General features: G+C 39.8%; 1 protein-coding gene across 1 annotated transcript; it reads right to left on the bottom strand.

The window, feature by feature from the left end:
- Positions 1-830: 830 nt before the first annotated feature.
- On the bottom strand, positions 831-1,090 carry SARC_16288 (hypothetical protein; the record flags this gene model as incomplete). Its single annotated transcript, XM_014289604.1, has 1 exon — positions 831-1,090. A coding segment is annotated over one exon (260 nt), but the record flags the coding sequence as incomplete, so codon positions are not given.
- Positions 1,091-1,361: the final 271 nt, after the last annotated feature.

The following is a 1,361-nucleotide window of genomic DNA, read 5'->3' as shown; positions in this document are numbered from 1 at the left end:
TTCATATACATATACAAATATATAAATATATATATCATTCGTTTATTCATGAATGAACTAAGTATCCCTACAGAAAAAAAGCTGGCGTACACTGTATCATATACGTTATGTATATATATGTATGCCCATGGTCACACACATACAAACAGTCAAACATAATTTACACACAAACAAGCATGTACAGCCACATATATACACAAACATTCCCACTTAGAAAAACGCACATACACGCGCTCTCCCCTGTCACGCACGATACCATAAATAAAATCACACAGGAGTTGTAAGAGCACGTCGGAGTATCGACTGGCGGTTGACATGTCGGCCCAACAGAAACCTCCAGTAAACTATGGTGACTCCGTGGAAGAATCTGCAATACATTGTACTCCACATTTACAATCAAATACACAACACATAAGCACACATAAATCAACATATTATACATATTGTATATATAGATATAGATATAGATATAGATACATACATATACATATACATATATATAAATACATACGGGCGTCGCAAGAGCGCATTAAAGCCTCGACTGGGCGTTGCGGGACCCGTCCCAACAGAAACTTCTCGTGCACTACCGTTACCCCGTGGAAGAAGGTGTACTCGTGCTCGCCCACAGTGGGTGGTAGTTGGATGGTGTCGGCTATGCGTGCGTAATCAACCCACCTGTATCCCACAATAACATTGAATAGGATTGATGACGCAAGAATCGAAGTAATGAGATGGGACTGTATTTGAATGGTCTAAACTCGTACAAATTGTACATAAAGTCACGCAGCAGCGAGTCCTAAGCGCTATACAACCCACCGAGATCAACGTACCGTTTACGTAAGCCCAACTGCATGCCCAGCACAGCGCGACTGCTGCTGGCGATGTGATTCTTGAACATATTCGTCAGTTTGACTTCGATTTCCGCGTTTCCGTCTGTGGCCTGGTGGTCGTACCACCGTACAAACTCGCCCACACTCTCCTCCAAGTCTCTGGGTGCAGCGGCGTCCCCTTTCTCGGCTGGGGCCAGTGTTCTGCGCAAAGTGGATTTGGAGTCAATAGGGATGGTTGTACATAAATAGTATAGATACATATATGTATATACATCATATTTAGTATACATTTATATACATCATAAATAGTACATATTCAAGTATGTATATACATTATAAATAGTACATATATATATATATGTATATACATCATAAATTGTACGTATAATACGGGAATACATGCCGAAGTGCAACTAAGCACTATTTGTCGGTTCGAAGAAGTGATCTGTTCGCAGATCACTTGGGTGTCACTATGATTGTACATATATATATATATATATATATATATATATAGACAACAGTATCGTACTT

Source organism: Sphaeroforma arctica (genome assembly GCF_001186125.1).
Source record: "Sphaeroforma arctica JP610 unplaced genomic scaffold supercont1.7750, whole genome shotgun sequence".
In the NCBI taxonomy this organism is placed as follows: domain Eukaryota; class Ichthyosporea; order Ichthyophonida; genus Sphaeroforma; species Sphaeroforma arctica.
The sequence above is the reverse complement of the archived record's forward strand: the minus strand, read 5'-3'. Positions and strand labels throughout refer to the sequence as shown.